Source organism: Rutidosis leptorrhynchoides, chromosome 6 (genome assembly GCF_046630445.1).
Source record: "Rutidosis leptorrhynchoides isolate AG116_Rl617_1_P2 chromosome 6, CSIRO_AGI_Rlap_v1, whole genome shotgun sequence".
NCBI classification, from domain to species: Eukaryota; Viridiplantae; Streptophyta; class Magnoliopsida; order Asterales; family Asteraceae; genus Rutidosis; species Rutidosis leptorrhynchoides.
The window spans coordinates 37,265,538-37,286,187 of NC_092338.1; the positions used below are offsets into that span (position 1 = coordinate 37,265,538).

At 33.7% G+C, this 20,650-nt stretch overlaps 1 protein-coding gene across 1 annotated transcript; it reads left to right on the plus strand.

Annotated features, from left to right (window-relative positions):
• The first annotated feature begins 16,481 nt into the window (after positions 1-16,481).
• LOC139852969 (probable WRKY transcription factor 38) lies at positions 16,482-20,649 on the plus strand. Its single transcript, XM_071842318.1, has 4 exons — positions 16,482-16,698; positions 18,166-18,457; positions 19,419-19,559; positions 19,798-20,649. The coding sequence occupies exons 2-4, from the start codon at positions 18,174-18,176 to the stop codon at positions 20,105-20,107; spliced, it is 735 nt and encodes a 244-aa protein (XP_071698419.1). The 5' UTR covers positions 16,482-16,698; positions 18,166-18,173; the 3' UTR covers positions 20,108-20,649.
• The last annotated feature ends 1 nt before the right edge of the window (position 20,650 follows it).

Sequence of the window (20,650 nt, forward strand, 5' to 3'; positions counted from 1 at the left end):
GGAATGAAAACAGAGGTACGAGCTTTATAAACTAAGTTTTCTGTTTTTAATTTCCACAAATGCAGTTCTGTAATCTATAAATAAAACTGAATAATTGAAATAGAACCCTGATGTGATTAATTGAGAGGGACTTGTAACAAAATTTGACAATTACACAAATCATAAACAGATAGATGGTCGACAGAATTTTCAATCAGGAACAAAAAAATTGAATAAAAACAAATAAAATCAAGCTGTAATGTTTAATAGATTGGTACGATTAATATAGATAGGTAACGAGTTGGAGACATGACAAAAGAATCGAATACAGTTTGATTAGGATAGGAAACTGATTCATTTTTTTTATATAAATCTGTATATATATTTTTATATATATCTATACCTATTTATATATAAATCAAGCTGTTTATATTTATATATATATATATTGTTTATATATAAATCTGTATTTTATATGTATACACTGTATTATATATTTATATATTAGTATATATGTATTTATCTATATATATGTACCTGAATTTTGTATATGTGTGTGTTTAATTTATAGTTAATAAATATTAATACTAGTTCTATTATCATTAATAATAATACTAATAGTAATTATATTTATAATATTTATAAGATTTATAGATAATAATAAAAATGATAATAATAATAATATCTAATAATACTAATATTAATAATTAAAATAATAATGATGATAATAATATTACTAATACTAATATTAATAAATAATGGTAGTTATAATAATAATTATAAAAATGGTAATGATCATATTATTAATGATAAAAACAATAATTTTTAAAGATAATACTTAATAATGATACTAGTAATTACAAGTTACATGTTTCATTTTTTCCATATCTATCTAATATATATAATAATATAATAACATTGATATTAATAATACTGATACTAATATTAATATTAATAGTAATAATGAAAGTAATAATAATATTACTATAATAACTATATTTTTAATTTGTAGTTACATTTAATATATTAATATTGTATATTGTTAATTATGTAATAATAATAATATGTTAATAATAATAACAATAATAATGATTTTAATCAATTTAATAATCATTAATAATAATAATAATATTAATAAAAATGATAATAATAATATTATTGGTGATACCAATAATATTACTTATAATAATACTAATTATAGTAATACTTATTATTAATGATAATAATAAGATTAGTAATAATAATTTATCACTTTATATATACCATATTTCTTATCTACAGATAATAATCTTAATAATAATAGTATTGATATTAAAAGAAACAACAATATTATTATAACAATTAATAATTAAATTTAGTATTTTAGTATTATATGTTATTGCTTATGTAATATAACTATATAATGTATATTATAGAACTAATATTGAATATTAAGTTTTTATACATTTTAACATATATTACAATATACATATAATATTAATTATATATAGAAATCATATATTTATATATAAGTTCATTTTAATTATTTTATATCTTAATTCACATATTTAATTTTAATGTTTATTTTATAATTTCCAATTATATATATACATACATTTATATAAATATGCATATTTATTTACAAACAATTGTTCGTGAATCGTCGGGAATAGTCAGAGGTCAATTGAATATATGAAAACAGTTCAAAAATTTCCAAGATTCAATTAAATAGACTTTGCTTATCGTGTCGAAACCATATAAAATTAAGTTTAAATTTGGTCGGAAATTTCTGGTTTGTCACAGTTTCCAATCAATTTCGACCTAAAATCATGTCGTACATGATTCGACCTAAAGATCATGAATACGATATCCCACTATCATATGGTAAGTAATTTGTAATCAATTGTACTGTTGTTTTTCAGTAAGGATTTGAAATGAATTATGAACCCTAATTTTTCTTTTTCTTTTGTACTACAGGAGAGTATGATTTGTTGTTTACATAGAAGCTGCATCATGGTAGAGAGTTTACTGAAACTCCAGGGAGGGAATATATCAACGGTAAAGTATCTTACATTGATCTTCTTGATGTAGACATGTTTTCAATCCACGAGCTGGATACAATAATTCAGGATCTAGGATATGATGGTTTTCAGGTAGTTGTGTATCATTTTCTAAGACCTAATTGTGACCTTGATTTCGGTTTAGAACCATTAGGCTCAGATGATGATGTTCGACACTTTGCTAAATTTGTGAGAGAGTGTAGAAAAAAACAGAAGGTTGTGGAAATGTCTGTTTATTGTGAACATGGACTTAAACCCAAGGTGAACCCTTTTGTTAGTCCAACTGGTAGAATTAAGTTTGTGTCAGAGGAGATTGTTGAGGAAAACCATAATCAAGTAAAGACACCATCATCAACTAAAAAGAAACTAGTGTTGGATGAACATGAAGTCTTATAAATTCCCAAGGTGAAAGTTAGTCAACCAATCTTAGAAACTCCAGAGGTAAAAGAAGATGAATCAATCTTAGAAACTCTATAGGTGAAACAAAATGAACCAATTTTAGAAAATCTACAGATTAATGAAGGCAATGATGATGAATATGATGATTATCTTGTAGATGTAGAGAATGACATGGAAGATGATGAGGTTGACATGAGAGATTTTCATTTCAATATTGATAAAGATTGTGAATTCATGGGTAATTCAAGTCAAAGACCCAATGAAACAACCAACACTGATGACTTTATGGAGATAGGAGAGTTAGATCTTGAACAATTTGATAGTGATATTGATGAGGATGACATAGATTATATTAGGAAAAAAAAATCCTAAAGAGTTGAAAGCAAAAGAGAATCAAAGATCAGCAGGAGTAAATCAAGTTAGGTTTTATGTTGACCAAGAGTTTGGTAGTTCAGCATAGGTGAAAGAACTTATTAAATTGCATGCTATTGAAACTAAAAGGAATCTTGTGATTGTAAAAAATTGACAAAATAAGGGTTAGGGCAAAGTGTGAGAGTTTAATTGGAAAGTTTGTCAATGGTCAATTCATGGGTCGGGAACAAGTGGTAGGTGAGAGTAGTTGTCCCAAAATAAAGGTGGGAAACAAAGGGAAAAAGACAAGTCAAGTTACTTCACCCAATAAAGCAAAGAAATCACATCGTAGGGAAAAGCATATTAAATGCCAATGGGTTTTACATGTTTCTAAAGATTCTAAATCTGAGACTTGGAGAGTTAAAACATAGAATGAAGAACATGATTGTTTGGAATCAAGGATAATTAGGCAGTGTACTTCACAGTTTTTGTCTACAAATTTGGTTGACCAGTTGCAAACTAATCCACATATCCCAGTTAAAGCAGTGAAAGCTTAATTGGAGGGTTCTCTTAAAGTAGGGATGAGATTAGTACAGGTACCGTATCGTATCGATACCGAAAATCCCGATACCAAAATTTTGGAAAATCGAGAACCGAATACCGTACCGAGTACCGAAATCGGTACCGGTTCGGTACCGGTATTTTCGGTATTGTACCTAAAAGTACCGAAATTAGAATTTTGAATCGATTGGTTGACTTCTTTCGAATTCCATTACGTCATCATTCATGTTATCGTTACAAGTATGATCATCGGACGAAGAAAAAAGTATATTGTAAATAATCAAATTATATAAAAAAATCTCTTTGTATCATTCATATACTTTGTAGTTTTGTATAATCTGTTTAAAAAAATACTTTTCATTATATCGTCATCTATATCATATTATCATTCCTAATTTCCTATTCATATTATATTACGAGTATATATGAAATTATGAACTGTCATCAATTATTCATCACATTCTAAACTTTATACATATCGATACTCTGTAAAAATATTTTGAAGTTAATAAGCATCTCATTCTACTATCAGGCATGGGATTGCTATTCTAATGGAGCTTGTACAAGAACTTTTCATCAAAGGACAGATTACGTTACTTGTCTTGCATAAGATATTGAAAATTAATTTCACTTATGGGCCTTTAAAATTTTCCAGGTCTAAAATTAACAAGGGTCTTTTAGAATACCATGTCTCGGTTCCATAGTCGATTTCCTCAATACCGTACCGATACCGTACCTATTTGTACCGAAACCAAATTTCTTAAAAATAAAGAACCGAAACCGATACCGAATCCCTATCGGTACCGAATTTCGGTACCGGTACCGGTTCAGTTTTGTTTTTTCGGGATTTTTGCTCATCCCTATCTTGAAGTGAAAATACATCCACATAAAGCATTTAGGGCACTACAGAAAGTAAAAAAAAAAAAAAAAAAACCTTAGAGGAGACTATATGGAGCAGTATGGGGATCAAAGAGATTATGTAGGTGAACTTATGAGGGCTAACCCTGGTAGTACTGTTAAAATTGAAGTTCAAAACTGTGATCCAGAGTTAAGTACAAGGGTGTTCAAAAGAATTTATGTTTGCTTGGGTGCAGTGAAGAGGGGATTTAAGGCAATTGGAAGAGAACTTCTTGGTGTGGATGGAGCATTTATGAAAGAACTTGCTAATGGATTTTTGTTAACAGCTGTTGGTCTTGATTCTAATAATCAAATATATCCTCTAGCTTATGCAATTGTAGAATCAGAATGCTTAAGCTCATGGACCCAGTTTCTAGAGTTATTGTCCAGGGATTTGGAACTAAATGAGATGTGTAATTTCACATTCATCGGTGATAGGCAAAAGGTACCATCATTTATGTTTTTTTGAACTTTAATTTTTATGTTTAATTATCATGTGCATTACTGTAACAGGTACTTATACCAGCATTTTGTTAATTTTAATCATGTTTTTTAATATTGAATGTAATAGGGACTTATAGCAGCAGTTGCTAAAGTTTTTCCTGTGGCTGAGCATCGATATTGTTTAAGGCACATTAATGAGAATATGAAAAATTTTGGCGTGAGGCTGCTTATAAAAATCACTTGTGGGCTTGTGCAACTGCCACAACAGTTCCCCAATTTGAAAAGGTAATGGCTTTGTTCAAGGAGTATTATGAAACAGCTTATGTTTATTTGTCAAAAATTCCACTTGCACAATGGGCAAGAAGTCATTTTACTGGTAAATGCCACCTTTTGAATAACTTTTAGTTCAATTAATTGTTTTGGGCAGATAGTCATATTTAATTGATGAAGTTTTCCTTTTTAATAACTGTTAGTATGGTGTAATTCATAGGGCGTGCACATTCAGACGTTTTGTTGAACAACACTTATGAAGTTCTGAATAGATGGTTATGTGATGCAAGAGATAAACCAATCATCACTGCTCTGGAGTATAATAGACATTATATGATGAAAAGAATTGCAAATATGAAAGTCAAAATTTCAAAGTGTCAGGGTCCTCTTACACCATATGCAACAAAATTATTTAACAACATCAAGAAACAAGCTATGAAAAGTGATGTCACATGAAATGGGGATGATAAGTATGAGGTGACTGGTTCTCATAGTGACCAAGCTGTTGTAGCGACCCGACAAAATCGTCATTGACGGCGCCGACTACTTAGGTCCCATTACGTGGTCATAAGTCTTTAAAATAATGTTTGACCGAAAATATGTCGCATTCATTTCAAAAGTTAAGATTTGTTCCCAAGTTTACAAGAATCGTTCATCCAAAAGTTACGTTACAAAGTTATAAGTACAATTGAAATCTATGCGACACGATTTAAAAGTAGCCAAAAGATGCTCCATGTATGCATGTATATACTCGACATCCAAGCAAGTATCAAAAGTAATGAGCGGAAGCATGTATCACAAAACGTTCAAGGACCTGAGAAAAACATAGAAATCTGTCAACGAAAACGTTGGTGAAATCATAGGTTTAAGTAAGTAAGTACAAGTGAACCACAAGATTTGTAACATTGATATAATAGTAATACATTCCAAAAGTTTGTTTCACGAGCACCCAATTATCAATGCTTAACATTCCTTCCATAGAACCCCATCACAATAGTGTTAGAACATACACTGTTTCTCGAAAATATATTTCATTCGTAAACGGTAGCGAACCGTTTGAATGAGGGTTTGTCAAACCCATATGGCCATATAACATAAGTTCTCGCTTACACCCGGCAAGTGTAACTAATGATAATCGAATTGAGGATTTTTGTTCAAACTCGTATGTAGAATGTTTGTTTTCCTGTACTTGTGTTCACTTAGTAAAAAGAAACGTTTACGTTTTCTCATCCCAAATGTAAGTTCAAAAGAGTAAAAGTGGGACTATGATCTCACCTTGAGTGTACGTATGTAAAAGTACTTCAACAAGTAAACGTATGCAAGAACGAATGCTAGTCTTGACCTAAACAAATAGGTTGTATCAATATTGGTAATCATGTTTGATCAAAGAAGTTCAATTAGTCCTATGGCTCGTTATGACTCGATTATGTAGCATGTGAATCAAATTGTCAAGTTTCATGCAAGATACAAGTATAGAAACAAGTTAGGAAGGTTGCATAATCATTTGGTTAAGTTTGACAAAAAGTCAAACTTTAGTCGGTCAAAGTCAACGAAAAAGTCAACATGTTCGGGTCGGGTCCCGAACTATTTTTCTGAGGTTTTTATTCATATATAAGCATGTTAGAACAAGTTACATGTGAATCGGAGGTCCATAGCGTGCCAAACATTTTTCATATTTTGACCATGTAGGTCAGAATCAAACTACGCCTATTGTCGCGCCGCGACAAAGGCTGGCCGCACCGCGGCGAATAACGGGTGCTGGTACCTGGTCAGTCTCAATTGTCTAAGTCCCAAACCCAAATTCAAACAAACATAAAACACAAACCGTAAACACTTAGAACTCGTATCTTATATCTTTAGAAAGGTAATTTGACAAAGAACACAACTAAATACATTTCACCAACCAAAAACATCATTTGCAATAACCGACTTTCCAACATTTAATGCTCAATTAATGCTCAAGTTCATCAATGCACGTTTTTAATTCGGGAATTAAATGCATCCATATAACGCGCCGTTTCGTAGGTAATCAAGCATACAATACAACTAACTACTTACTAACAACAATTCATGGCATTCAATATATTAAATGTTCACATTCAATTCTATCAAACCCTAACTAATAACATCAAAATCACTAATCATGTTTATGAAGTTTTCTAAAACAACCTACACATCAAATTGAAGCTAGTGATGTTAGGAACACATTTAATACATGCATTTATAACATTTAACAATATTTAAGCAATCAAATCACCAATCAAACATACCAAAATTTCAAGTTCATGCTAGTTATCAAAAATAACAAGATCGAACATATAAATCATATATTCATGTTAGACTTGAACCATAGACACTAATTAAAAACTTTATAAGTTAAAAACATCAAGAACACAAAATCTAGTGATTTTAGAAAGTTACCCAAGTGTAATGAAATCGGTATGGAATCGAAGAGGAAGTTGTAAGGATTCCAAATATGTAATTTGTTTTGATTGATGCTTGCTTGAACGGATTTAGATGATGAATCTTCAAATTGGAGAATTGAAAGAAAATAGGGAAGTAGTAAAAGAAAAGGAAAATGGAAATGAAAAAAGATGGGAGGTGGGGTTGACTAGTCAAATGCTAGTCACCTCTTTGGCACTTTGGCGAAACTAGTCCCTCGAGTTCGGTTGCGGGTGCGTGATTTACCTAAACGAGATATTTTTAAAACGCGTATTAACGGGAGATGTTATAAACATATAACGGAATTTAAAATAGTTAAACAGAAAAGTAAACGAAAAAAGGCGGGATGTTATAGCTGTTGTGGACATGACTGCTAGAAATTGTTTTTATAGGAAATGAGAGTTGACTGGCATTCCATGTAAACATGCAGTAGCTGCTTTGTTGAACATGGGAGTTTACAGTCAAGAAGTTGTTTTAGAGTCATGGGTTGATCATGTGTATTTGCTAGCTACTTGGGAGAGTACATATTCTCACACTATTACCCCTTTGAGAGGCAGATCATAGTGGACCAAGTCACAAATACCAACAACTTTATTACCACCAATTAAGATTGCAACTCCAGGTCGTCCTAAGAAAAACATAACAAGTCACTTGAAGAGAAACAAGACATGGTTTCAAATGGTAAGTTAACAAGGAAAGGCAAGAGTATACATTGTTCAAAGTGTGGAGTTTATGGTCATAATGTAAGGTCATGGCCAAATGAAGATACATGTTTGAAGAGGAAGGTTAAAGCAAGTGGTAGTGGGACCAAGAAAAAAGCAAGTGGTAATGGGTCCAAGAAAGCAAGAGGTGGTCTGAGTCTGATTGATGAAGAAGATGATTGATCAAGAAAATGGTCAAATGTATTTTGGTTGTAATAGATGTTTAGGTCAGGTTTCTTTTGGTTGTAATGAATGTTTGAACTTGTCTTTAGATTCTGATGAATGTTTGTTTAGTTGTCTTTAGGTTGTGGTGAATGTAAACTGATGCTTTATTTTGTTTAGTTGTGTTTTGGTTTGAAGAAAATGTTTGCACTAAACTCATGGTTTATTTAGATTACATATGGTGTAAAAATTGCTGCTTTGTTTTGATTACATTTGGTCAGCTTTCTTTGTTTATTGTCACATGGAACTTTGTTACAACATACCTCATATTGAATACAACTAAACAACTGAATACAACTTTGCCACTTTCATATTGAATGCAAGTCAAATTCTATTGAATACAACAACTGCAAATTTTCATTTAACACATTTAAATAACATTGAATACAACTGCAATTTATCTGATTCGATTGCATAACACATTGAATTAACATTGAAAACAAAGACTTAATTTCTACTTAAATAGAACAAAATAAACAATGATTGCAACCTAATGTCCAATTATTATCAACTTCAATCTTCTTGTTTTAGCTTGTTCAACTTGTAGCAAAGCTTCGGGTGACTCATGAACACTTGTAGGTGGATCAATCCAACAAAAAAACTATAATCGGCATACTATATAAAAAGATTTCGTTAATCAAAGACAAAACACCCAACAATAATTTAAAAGAAATTAGGGTTTTAACAAGAGTTTTCTCACCTTATTTGAACAAGCTAAAAGCTGTCTACCTGGGTTCGCTGCTGTTGAGGACCTTCGTGTGACTGCAATTAAACCACAATTGCAATAAACCGTCCTTGAAAAATTTGGAATTGAAGCAGATTGAAGATTATAGATCTGGGGAAAAAAAACACCCTAATTTAAGGAATGAAGTGGTAGCGAGTGAATGAGAAGAAATCAAAGAGTGATGGTGTTTATATCTGGAACAAAAAAATTAAAAGACAAAAATACCCCACATGTTATGCACGTTAATGGTGTACCTTACGGTCTACACGCATAAAATGAAAGATGTGGAGCTCTGAGTTACGGACGTTTTGGCTTTTGAATCACCTTAATCGGAGTTCGTATGAGAAAGTTATGCCCAAATTAGTGAAGACATGCAAGTTATTGGGCTTTCCCATTAATCAAGCCCAAGAAGCTTCCCACTAGCCCAAAACTTTGCCTATAAATAGAAGAGCTTCCCACCTCATTTAACACAAGAAAAGAGGGGCAGCCATTTCACTTTCTCTCTCACACACTTTCCCTCCACTCTCCACTCTCCATTCTCCACTCTCCACTCTCCACTCTCCATGACTTCGGGTCCTAATTTCTGGGCAGCATACTACTCTCTCATACACGCTTTCTCTCTCATACACGCTTTCTCTCTCTAGACTTCATCCGCCATCCGCTCAGCTCCAATCATGACTTCATCCGCCCAGCTCCAAGCATGACTTCATCCGCCCAGCTCCAAGCATGACTTCATCCGCCCAGCACCAAGTATACAGGCAGAACATATGTAAGCCCTATTTTAAGATTGACTTAAGCCACGTCATGGTTTTAGACCATGATCCGCGTCTGCAGGGATTCGTCCCGAGGGTAAACGTCAATCGGCAAACTATTCCTCACATGGTTCACTCTACCTTGCACTAGTATGTATGTATCTACTCTCTAGTAGAGAAAATACGTACTATCATATGGCGCCATCCGATTCCATGACTAGAAACAAAAAAGTTAGAATATACAATAAAATTGTCCGTCATCCGGACTGCGAAAATTGTTACATTCTGACTTATATAAATTAATTCGTCATCCGTTTCAAAGAAGTAGTACAAAATTGAAGGACTACAAAAACTTGGTGCAAACTACAGCAATTATCTACGATCTTAATTCAACGATTCATCATGTTATTTTTAATCAGAAAGTTCACAACCTTCATCAACTTTTTTTTCGCTAACCGCTACCCAAGTCCAAAGTCCCAACAAAATATATTGTGCTTAAAATGACTTGTTACCCTATCCGTTATCCGTTCACCATAACCAATCATCTACCATGAGATAAATCATCGCATAAACCATACATCTTCAATAACGAATAACTCACAATATTTTATGCTATTCATGTTATTCATGTTGTGAGTGATCAATATCTTATGGATAGACACGTGTTATATCCTCAAAATCAGTTTTACACCTATCATCTCAACATATAAAGAGGTGTCCACCACAAACGTATAGAGCTTTAATAATATGATATCTCTCGAAGGACGTTAAAATTCATCTCAAGATTTACAAATATTGAAGTACAACGCACAACTGTTATCAGCATCAAAGAAGCGTTTAAATATAAAAGGATACGTGGAAGCAGCTACACCAAGAAAATCAAGGATTGATCAGTCGACTAAAAAAGGCGTGCACATACATACAGCTATAATTTAAGACAGATAAAGAAGCACAAATAGATATACATTATATGCAAGGCAATTTGCGCAACATGAGATCCCACATCTGTTCTCCGGCATCAAAATAAAGTTGGTTTCCGTCATCTGAATTCTAACCTCCGGTGTGACTTTACAAACGTTTTAATATTTAAGCAAAAAGATTGAACAAGACGAGGTATCGATCGGCAAAGAGATACATTTAAACAAAACATCAAACAAAAGTCACAAACATTACCATCTTCAATGATCCGTTGAGTACAACATGAATAACTCGCAATATACGCATGGACAACAAATATATGAAATACTCAAGCTAGGGTGATCGTCGGTATTTGCTACAGCACATATAATGGATTTCTCCTGTCCGGCAACCGTATTCCGTGCCCCAACAAATCTATATTACCACGTCATTCGTTGTCTTAATTCGTTTTCAGGATATTTTCAAAACTCCAATTTCTTATGAAGTACACCGTATTCCGTACTCCGCACAGTCCCTATTCTATTTAAGCATGTCGTCTACTTCCGCCCTCTGTCATGCCCACAAGACGATAAACGAAGTAATATATTTTTTGTAAGGAATCACGATTCATACAACAGAAGTTTTGAATTTCGTCACGACGTCAACATGAATTGGAGCATACAAATATTGACAAGATATTATTGAAAGAGACGTATGGCATTATGATAGCTTATGCACACCGTGGTCCGTCTTTTGGCATGAACTATTATGTTAGTTTCACAAGCGAATCTTTACATAACCATAACCGTCTTCCGTTCAGCAAGAGTTACTGCCTTCCATCTTCCAAATATCAACTACTAATATTAATTCCGTAACGAATAATACGGACATGTATTGCATAACACACTCGGTTGCACATTGATTTTATGGCGGATACCACACTTTTTTCAACGTAATATAAAGGCAATTTATATATATGGACTACGTGGATATCTTTAGCATCAAGCAACCTATGTGGTTGGGAAACACTTTGGTAAAACAAGTTCTCAAAAATCTTCTCTATACAAGAGATGGCAAGATCCGATCGATACGATAATCAAGTAACTCCAAAATCAAGAGAGTTGGTCTTCGTAAATATAAACCTACAGAAGATATATAAAGCCGTACTCCGTATATATAGAAGCTCCTGTGATCAAGTCCTGCAACATGAATATTATTTTGGAGAAGATGTGGCTAAAACAAATTAGTTGAGCATTATAATGTGACGTTGCTTCCATGTTTTGATCAGCCTAACAAAAGAAGTATGCTGCAATGGTCAAGTTGAAGAATAAAGATTATTACATGTTGTTTTCCGTTCACCTAACTCTATCAATAAAACATCCAAGCTCCTATTGGCCTCAACTTGAATCAAAAGAATATACATAATACATAAATATTTCATTTCGGACATCATATACCATCACAGAACGTGCCGCCAAAATTTACATCTGTATTATACTCCGTTATCCGGCATCCGTTCTCCGGTAACCTATTCAAAGAAATTTGAAACTCCGAGCAATCGGATTCCATTTTGCGTACTTCGGCATCCATTATCCGGTTACCGATTTAAAGAAACTTTAGATTTTCAACAACCGAAACTCGAAGCAACAAATATCAAACAGTGTGCTCCGTGTTCCGTTCTCCGTCTCCAGAAGATGGAGAGAATATAACAAATTATCGAAGGCAGGTGATTTGTTACACTCAACATATTAAAACATATGCATCCACCACATACTTAAATGCATAAAACAAAATAAACATGTGGACTATATGAAGACACGTGGAATCATTCCCCACCAAGGAAATTAAAAGTTTGAGAAAGTAACTAAAAGCGTTGGACAGAGACAAAATTCGTCAGCTCATATGCGTGAGGCCACAACATATATGGTGCAAATATGGCATGTGTTCTCATGGTAATCGAATTATGAATCATTTTTAACTCAAAACTATATACAGACGAGCAATTTTGAGGAAACAAACACGAGAAATGAAGGCACACGTCAAACATTTAATAACCCGAATTGTGTTCTCAGAATAATTTCAACAATTTTCATCAATTTTCATCCCGTTGATCAGTTTCGCTTTTAAGGAGTAAACAAAATTGGGATGCAATACGTTTGAGACACAAAGTCTAGATGAGATATGCTTTTCATACTCCGTCTTCCGTACTCTGACTTCCGTACCGAGACTATTGAAGCAAATTGCTCCTGGATGTTGCCTTTGTATTTCGTTACGTATCCAAGACACATTACTATATGAGTTTACTACTTTACCTGACATCAAAATTGTCGGACTCTTTTCTACAATTATCAACAGATGTTGATCACTCTGGAGATACTACTTCAAATCCGGTTTGCAAACTAAACATGGGAAGATTAAGGATCCATGCTCCTGTTTCTGTGATATATTCTCAACTACATTTTTGCATTACAAAGAGACAATGTATAAACAATCACCAGATCATATCACCCTCCGAGCTTCATGATATATTAAAAGCGATTACATGTACCAAAATGAAGGACGAGCAACTCAGATATGTTGTAGCAGACCCAAAATAGAGAAATACGTTCACATGTTCTTAATGGATCACAACATTCCGGATTTTGTTTATATTACCTTTACAAGGTCCCATTCAGCGTTCTAAAAAGCTATTCGTTTTAAATGTTAAACAACGTCTTAAACGGGTAGCAAAATTTCTAATCCGGATGTATCCATTTGAACATAACACTCTAGGATGGAATTAACTAGATATTATAGATGGAATACGTGACGACGCGACTCCGAGGAAGATTCACAATGAAGGCACTTTGAGCTTTGGGTCTTGAGATAAATGTACCATCATTGACCTGATCGAGAGAGAAATAAGTTTGGATTCCAACCTCGACCTATTCATCATTATTACGAAGTGTACTTCTACAATATGGCCTCCATTGCCAACCGATTCTGGAATATTATAACCTGTGTGGCATTTCAAGTTTAATTCATGCAGATGAATTTAACGTGGTTTCATTTTTACTTCCGACTTCTGTGATACGCATCAAAACTACGACCACATCTCATATTTGGGCCTGTTCCACTCTCCGTCATCGTGTTCCGTTCCGTTATTCGTCATATCTTTCAAATATAAGAAGGTTCACAAAGAAGAATGCAAAACCGAAAAGAAGAATCACAACATAAAAGAAGCATAAGGTCAAATGCATACATGGAAACACATATGTATGCAGAAGGAAATATCTTCATCGTCAAACGTTACACAACTCGATTGACATATTTCAAGAACAACATATGAAGACGAAGAACATTTATACATATCAAAGTTCTTTATCTTGCAATGATTTCAACATAAAGGCATACGATTTTCACAGCAAAATATTAAGCACAAAACATAGAACGCATAACAGCATAACATTAACACGCTGGAAGGATGCATAAGGAATTACAAAGAATTTAACATCTGATATATATTTATCAATCATATACAATATAGACCATCATCGAGAGCGCAAGGTATGATTTCAAAACTTCAAGTATTATTTGATACAAGAACATTTTTATGATTGATATTTGAGAAAAGACACATTATAAGTCTATGGTCACATTCGTTGGCCCATGGCTCATCATTATATATTTATGGCCGCTTCTTGCGTAAGCCCATCGCATCATATGCAAGATATTTGCTAAAGATTCAAGATTAAGACCATGATGGGAAAGAACATATCGAATAGTAAAGGCAAATGATAATGGATTATATATGCTCTCAACGCAAACCGGAGGAGAACTGAGAAGACTTTGAAAGGCAATAAACTTAAAGAAATTTTATGCGTAGTACTGTATGTTCAGATAGCCTGATCAACTATCCAGAACATGAGATACGGTCGTAAATGTAAAAATTTCTTTAAGAGTAAGAAATAAAACAATTATTTTTACGGCAAAATATTCATATTTTTATCCGGCCAAGGATTTTTTAGCCCAGGTGTCACATAGCTGTGTGTCATCCCTGCCCTCATAAGAGATATCTAGTCTCGCTGGCAGAAGTTCAATCGTAAACAAAAGATTGAAAAGGCAACGGTTTAACCACCGTCACATAGCCGTCAAAGTGATCGTAGTTTAGAACCTACGGAATATCGACGATAAACAAATTACAAGAACTAGTTCTTTCGACTTAACGTCGAGCAAATAACGCTTTGTCAATAATTCAAAGTACAACCTTTTAAGCCGCACAATACATAAGCGCAAAATATACAATGAACAAGAGCATCGTGGAAATGTTAATATATACACGTTCAGAGTTTTCCGGCTAAAACAAGCAATCTAAGACATCAATCAGGCCGCTCTCCGTTATGCGTAAGCCCTGAAGGCAGCTTTCTATGCTTAAGCCCTTATACAAATTGTGTGAGCATCACATATGCTACGTCCGTAAAAAGCAAAAGTTTAATCACATAATCTTCGCATGAAGTCAAGCAATTATAACATGACAACTATATACATGGCAAGATTTTCAAACATTCTAAAACAGGCTCCATAATCAAAATTGAGTTATTTGGAAGAATCATTAGAAAACATATCATTTCAGTAGCAGATAACAGCAACTATATGTTCCTAAGGCAGCGAGACATTTGATTTTTTTTTATAGTTTAATGACTTCATTTTTTGGCAAAACTAAAGTCATCAAACTGGGGGACTTAATGGTGTACCTTACGGTCTACACGCATAAAATGAAAGATGTGGAGCTCTGAGTTACGGACGTTTTGGCTTTTGAATCACCTTAATCGGAGTTCGTATGAGAAAGTTATGCCCAAATTAGTGAAGACATGCAAGTTATTGGGCTTTCCCATTAATTAAGCCCAAGAAGCTTCCCACAAGTCCAAAACTTTGCCTATAAATAGAAGAGCTTCCCACCTCATTTGACACAAGAAAAGAGGGGCAGCCATTTCACTTTCTCTCTCACACACTTTCCCTCCACTCTCCACTCTCCATTCTCCACTCTCCACTCTCCACTCTCCATGACTTCGGGTCCTAATTTCTGGGCAGCATACTACTCTCTCATACACGCTTTCTCTCTCATACACGCTTTCTCTCTCTAGACTTCATCCGCCATCCGCCCAGCTCCAAGCATGACTTCATCCGCCCAGCTCCAAGCATGACTTCATCCGCCCAGCTCCAAGCATGACTTCATCCGCCCAGCACCAAGTATACAGGCAGAACATATGTAAGCCCTATTTTAAGATTGACTTAAGCCACGTCATGGTTTTAGACCATGATCCGCGTCTGCAGGGATTCGTCCCGAGGGTAAACGTCAATCGGCAAACTACTCCTCACATGGTTCACTCTACCTTGCACTAGTATGTATGTATCTACTCTCTAGTAGAGAAAATACGTACTATCACACGTGTTGAAAGAAAACGGAAAAAATAAACGACAAATAGACGGGAGGACGAGGGGTGTTGTAATTGAATACAACAAGGACGAGGGATGTATAATTTTGGCCAAAAGGACGAGAAGTGTATATTGGAATAAACCACAGGGACGAGTGAGGTAATTTTGTCATTACTACATGTCAAGATAACATTACTTAAATCAGTTTCAAACTTATACTAATATCGTTTCCTATACAGTCGCGAGTCATGACTCGTGATATATTTTTTTATTTTTTATTAATGAAATTCAACCTTTCAACATAAATTACTTACTGTAATAAATAAATACTCCTACTCCGTAGCAATTAAATTAAGGAAAAAATATTCAAGTCATTGTCAACTTCCTCTTCGGGGTTCAACGTTAGATGAAACCTCTCTTTTATATTGCTTCTTCAAATCTTCAATCGATCAGCCGCACCGGATCTCTGATTCTCATTATAAATTTACCAGACACCGGATTCCGATCACTTCTCCGGCTGATTTAACGGTTTGAACGACGATTTCAGCTGAGAGTCAAACCTCAGTCACCGACACTGACGGTTATCAGAAGTTTTCAATTCGAAGGTAACGTATTCGATATATTCATTTGAATCATTTTCAGTTTCAATATCATTCTAATCGTTCGTATATAAGCTGTTTTTAGACTGAATTTATGCTTAATTTATATACCGCGGTGAATTTTTTTGCTCAATTGTTTTATATATTATACATAATACGTATTTATAGTATATATCTGGATTTGGATGTGTGATATTGAATGAATGTCAGCTTAGGGTTTAAGTTACATGTTTGAAGCTGTAGTACGTGTTTATGATTTTAAATCTGATTATGCTTCAATATGAAAACTAAAGTTAGATTTAAGATGTTACATGAGTGTGTTTTTCCTATAAAAGTTAAATTTTAGATATTACTAAAATATAGGTATACAGTTATATTTGCTTTTACTATGTTATGGGGTGACTTGTTACTTCTCCACTGCTATAAATTACACGTATATGTGATATGAATGGAAAACTGTTGCTCATGATCACTTTGTTGTCATGCTGCAAGGCCACTATATTACAGTCATTAACTTATTAGAAAGTTGCTCATGTTTATCAATTTTATTAGAACCAATATTGACATGCAAATGTATTATATTGGGTTCGTAAACTTAAGTGAAGCAGTAGTTTATAGATGTAGTGATAATGTTTGACTACAAATGAGTTCATACAGCGTAGTATTAATTACTACGTATGTTTTACTTTTTATTTCCACCTTTAAAAGTCATTGAATGCAAACTATCAACACCCCTCTCATTGCTTGTTGGTTTTGGCATTCTAAACTTGAGCTATATATAACAAGTTCTAGAAATGGTACTATTTATTTACTATAAAAAAACGATTAACAGCAATATTGCAATTGGCATGTAAACTAAGTTGTTACTCTGAATACTGAGATGCAGAGTTCCAGACCACCAAACTACAATTAAATTGTAGCATTTATGCAAAATGCACAATTACCTGTTAAATAAAATTCTTATCTGAGTGTGTCATCCTTTTGATACTTAGGATCTGCACAAAGTTTGTTGTATTCCTTTCTTGATACTGCATCAGTACATCACATGTATGTGCGTAAATGTGTGCATGCATATAGGGTCCAGTTATCACCGTATACCAGAAATGTATATATTCAATAGTCTTTACACAATAAAATATATTTGTTCTGAGTTATCCTCAGTCCTTACCTTGCATAAAACAAGCTTCATCAATTACCTGTTTTTAATAGTTGATAGGATTGCAAAAAAAAAAAAAAAAAAATGAGTGAAATCAAATTTAAATTAAATTAAGAGGTGCTTTTGTGTGTCAAAACTAGCACGACTGAACTTACAGAAACTTACGACACAGAAATCTGAATATAAATCAGCTTTTAATTAAATGCAAATATTGAAAAATTATCAGACATGTCAAATATGTTTCTGTTTACTGAACTTGCAACAAGTAAAAAATCCAGTTATGTCAACAGTTAATAGTTTTGTTCTTTGTTTATCAGATTTAGAAATGAATGTGAACTCATCAGACAATCATCACTCAAATAGTAATTGCCTGCATCACAAGGTAAATAATGGTACCCAACAATGTAAGAAGCCTCTAATAGATCTGAATTTGCCTGCTGCTTCTAATGAAACTGAAGAAAACGCCCCCAAATCTGATGATGAGGGCATGTCACGCTATGCTGGAACAGAAATCAGAAGTTTAGAATATCCACTTTCGTTGAATGGAAGACCACATAATGATGATTCTGACACCAAGGATTCAAATCAAACAGATTCCTCCAGGAAAAAGTAAGTTTCAAATATACAAATATTTGTGCGTGTAGAGTATACCTGGAAAACGGGTCATGTTTGGTCGGTTTGGGTAACGGGTCAAAACGGTTTTGGGTTGAAATGGGTCATGGGTCAAATAGGGAAGTTTTTTAAACGGGTCCACATGGGCCAGGTTGGGTCGTGTTGGGTAATGGGTCGAGACGGTTCGAGATGGGTCATGGGTCAAATGGGTCCAAACGGTTCATATACTTTTGCATATACGTATTATATTATTTTAGTTATTATTATTTATTATCTGACCATTCACAAGACCCATTTGACCCGAAAGCTTGACCCAATTGTTACCAATTTGAGAGTATGAGTCTCAATTTCCAGATATAGTGTTGAGGTGGCAATTTCGATCCTTTAGTTACAAGTTGGTCAATCTACTAGTGTTTCAGTAAATATTTTAAATATATATAAATGTCAAGGATATCGGGCAAATGGGTCGAATTAGTTGAAAATCACCCAGAAGGTATGGGTATGTATAGTGGATAAACCTTTTAATTATATCACTAAAAAATGTGATTGCAAGTATTAATTTGTCATTGTAGTTGCCACACTCGTCATTGATATTATTCTATCCAAGTTATACAAAGAGTGTTTTGGTCCCAACTTGACCTGGGCTATCTTGACACGTACCAGAAAATTACATGTTTGATATGTATATACCTGGCAATCGGGTCGGGTCGGGTTGGGTTTGGGCCCAAACAGGTTTGAAGTAGAAATGGAAAGGACCCAAACATGTTTGGGAAGGACCCAGTGGACCTATTTTTAAGATTTGGGTTTTTATTGCCACACTTAGATATGTACCATCACCCTCTCATTTTGCCGCCTCTTAGGATTTGTGTATACTAACAGGTAAGATAACATTACCAATTAACAAATAATTTAAAAAAAGGATTTTTTTTTGTAATTTAAGCAAGTGATGGTAATGCAGAAAGACTAGCAGTAATAGCATCGTTAAATGGAAGCAACAAGTGAAAGTGAGTCTGGAGATGGGGCTCGAAGTGCCCCCAAATGATGGTTATATGTGGAGAAAGTATGGCCAAAAGGAAATTCTTAATGCAAAATACCCCAGGTTTCTCTTAAAACCTTTTTAGACTAATTTGAATAAAAAAAGTAACAAACTTTGGTCCAGTTTCGATTTCATTTCACATAATCATCTTGTTTGTCCCAAAAAAAAATCCATCCAAAATTTTAAAATAGAAGTTGGACCATAGCTTATTAACTTTTTATTCATTTAGCACACCTTCTTGTCACATACTATATAGACATATTTGATAGGTTATTGACACTACATACAAAATAATTTGCAGAGAATATTACAGATGCACCTACCGAAACACACATGGTTGTTGTGCAACTAAGCAAGTTCAAAGATCTAGTGATGACCCATCAATATTTGAAATAACTTACCTTGGAAAACACACTTGTCCTAAAAACTTAAAAACCATCCAAGGTTCATCTGCAGCAGATTTAGGTTATAGCCTTATAACTTTCTCATCTACACCGGAACCTGCATCTAAAACTTCAAGAACCTGTGAACCCTCATCTGCATCACAATCATCTTCTGCAATCACCCTAAATTCGTTTGAACTTTCAAATTGGCCTTTGAATCACAACTGAAAATTTATAAAATTTTTCATTTCGCTTCAAATTGGCCTCTGAATCCTAGTTGTAGAATCCAAAATTATATAGATCGATCTTAGTATCTGTTGCTTGCGATTGGTCAATATTACCAACTGCTTATTATGTTGAGAAGTCAAGGTTATTATTCTGACTCATGAATCATGATGCAGTATACATAGTGTCACCATATACAAAACGGTCCCTTGTTTTTCTGCTTTTAAGAGTTCAATGAGGCATATACCGGATTATATAGTTATATCTGTAAGCATTATTTTCTACTGTCACAATGAGTTACCGGACTATAGTTACATTCATCAAGTGATCAGATTTTTCGGCGGTTGTATTTAGTGTTTCGGGTTGAACTTTGAAGAGAAGCCTTTTGTTTTTAACAAAAAACCAAGTATAATGGTATGAAAGGTTGGTCACTTGTTAGACTATTGAAGTTTTTTTATGTTTACCTTTGATAAATTCTTATCACTTGTTATATTATAAAGCTTGTCCTTTATATGTTATTTCTATATTAATAGGGTTGTTCCACTC

Bases quoted from the DNA above. Each gene is read 5' to 3' on its own strand.
- LOC139852969 (XM_071842318.1), top strand. From the start codon at position 18,174: ATGAATGTGAACTCATCAGACAATCATCACTCAAATAGTAATTGCCTG. The intron at 18,458-19,418 runs GTAAGTTTCAAA...ATGGTAATGCAG, and splicing joins ACAGATTCCTCCAGGAAAAA to AAAGACTAGCAGTAATAGCA. The intron at 19,560-19,797 runs GTTTCTCTTAAA...AATAATTTGCAG, and splicing joins CTTAATGCAAAATACCCCAG to AGAATATTACAGATGCACCT.